This window comes from Morone saxatilis, unplaced genomic scaffold, assembly GCF_004916995.1.
Source record: "Morone saxatilis isolate NCDOM2014 unplaced genomic scaffold, NCSU_SB_2.0 Contig20, whole genome shotgun sequence".
NCBI lineage: Eukaryota > Metazoa > Chordata > Actinopteri > Moronidae > Morone > Morone saxatilis.
The window spans coordinates 3,505,505-3,506,760 of NW_023339763.1; the positions used below are offsets into that span (position 1 = coordinate 3,505,505).

Consider the following 1,256-nt stretch of genomic DNA (forward strand, 5'->3'; position numbering starts at 1 on the left):
AATTAAAAAGGGCTCTTTTGTAATGACCTACACACCGTTGTGGTTACTTGATGTCAGCCAGCAGGTCATGAGAATATCCACTTGATGTTAGTGATCAATCACATGATAGCCTCACTGGCCTGTGGCTAACCAGTTAATGTTAACAACATTTTAATTTCAAGCCTTAAAGCCACAATGAGTGGAAAATGTCTGCCTGGAAAAAGGAGTGTAGAAGTAAGAAAGCGCATGTCTCACCTGTGTCTTGCCCTGCTGGCCGTAGACGATCTTGGTCGGGATGATCTTGGTGGCGGTGGACTGGGATCCAGAGCTCATGCCTTTGGGTTGGGTGACGATCATCTTGGTGATGGGTCTGGAGGCCGTGATGATCGCTGGTTTGGTCCCCTGAACAGCCTGCAGGCCCTTCTCACCCTGAGGTAGACACAGAGTCTGGTATGACCATCACAGTTCATATTAAATTCAAACCAAAGTTTCATCACAAGGCAATAAAATGCATGAAAACAGTACATTGAAAACAAAGGTAAAATGCAGAACTGTTCACAAAATAGCGATAACATTTCAAAACATAAAAAACATACTTTTAAGCAGAAGTTCTACATTTTGATAGAGACAGGTTAGCTGCTTCCAGTCTAAGCTAAGCTAACCCTGATGCTGGCTGTGGCTTGATATTTAAGAAACAGCTGAGAGAGTGGAATCAATGTGAACATCTAACCCTGCAACAGAGAGCAAATAAGCAAACAAACATTCATGCAATCAGAATAATTTGGAAGATTACTACATTTATTACAGCCTTTAATCTACTATGGTATGGGCCCGATCACGGTATTATGTTATACCCGTCACACCCATCTTTCTGGTGGATTGATCACATTGGCTCTCTCTGCTTTATATCATAATGTTAGTGGCAATTCACTTGGCATTTTTAATAACCGCCACCGTCTGTCCGTGGGAACAATGTACATGTAAGAGTCTGATCATTATAAGCTGTCTTTTTACAGTCTACTTTTAATGTGAAATTACTTTTCTCTGACTCTTATTTTTCCGACTATCTCTCATTTGCCCAGTGTAACACAGGCTGTGTATGTACTTCTATAGATACCACCGAAGTCTAAATTGACTGATTACTTTCTCCATTTATCGTTAGATCTGTAATGTTCCCAGAGCCCATGGTGGTGTTATCTTTGTGCCAACGGTCCAAGAGTAAGAAAACTAGAAAATATTAATTTTCTCTCCATACATACGCTACAAAATAAATATAT

The 1,256-nt window shown here is 40.4% G+C and overlaps 1 protein-coding gene across 4 annotated transcripts in view; it reads right to left on the reverse strand.

The window, feature by feature from the left end:
- Positions 1–1,256, reverse strand: part of emsy (EMSY transcriptional repressor, BRCA2 interacting) — a 22,429-nt gene that overhangs the window by 11,306 nt on the left and 9,867 nt on the right. For 3 of the 4 annotated variants that reach the window (XM_035666366.1, XM_035666367.1, XM_035666365.1), the window contains exon 13: positions 235–426. In XM_035666366.1, coding sequence (XP_035522259.1) covers positions 235–426 — 192 coding nt within the window. The remainder of the gene's footprint in view (positions 1–234; positions 427–1,256) is intronic. The other variant, XM_035666369.1, reaches the window with a different exon arrangement.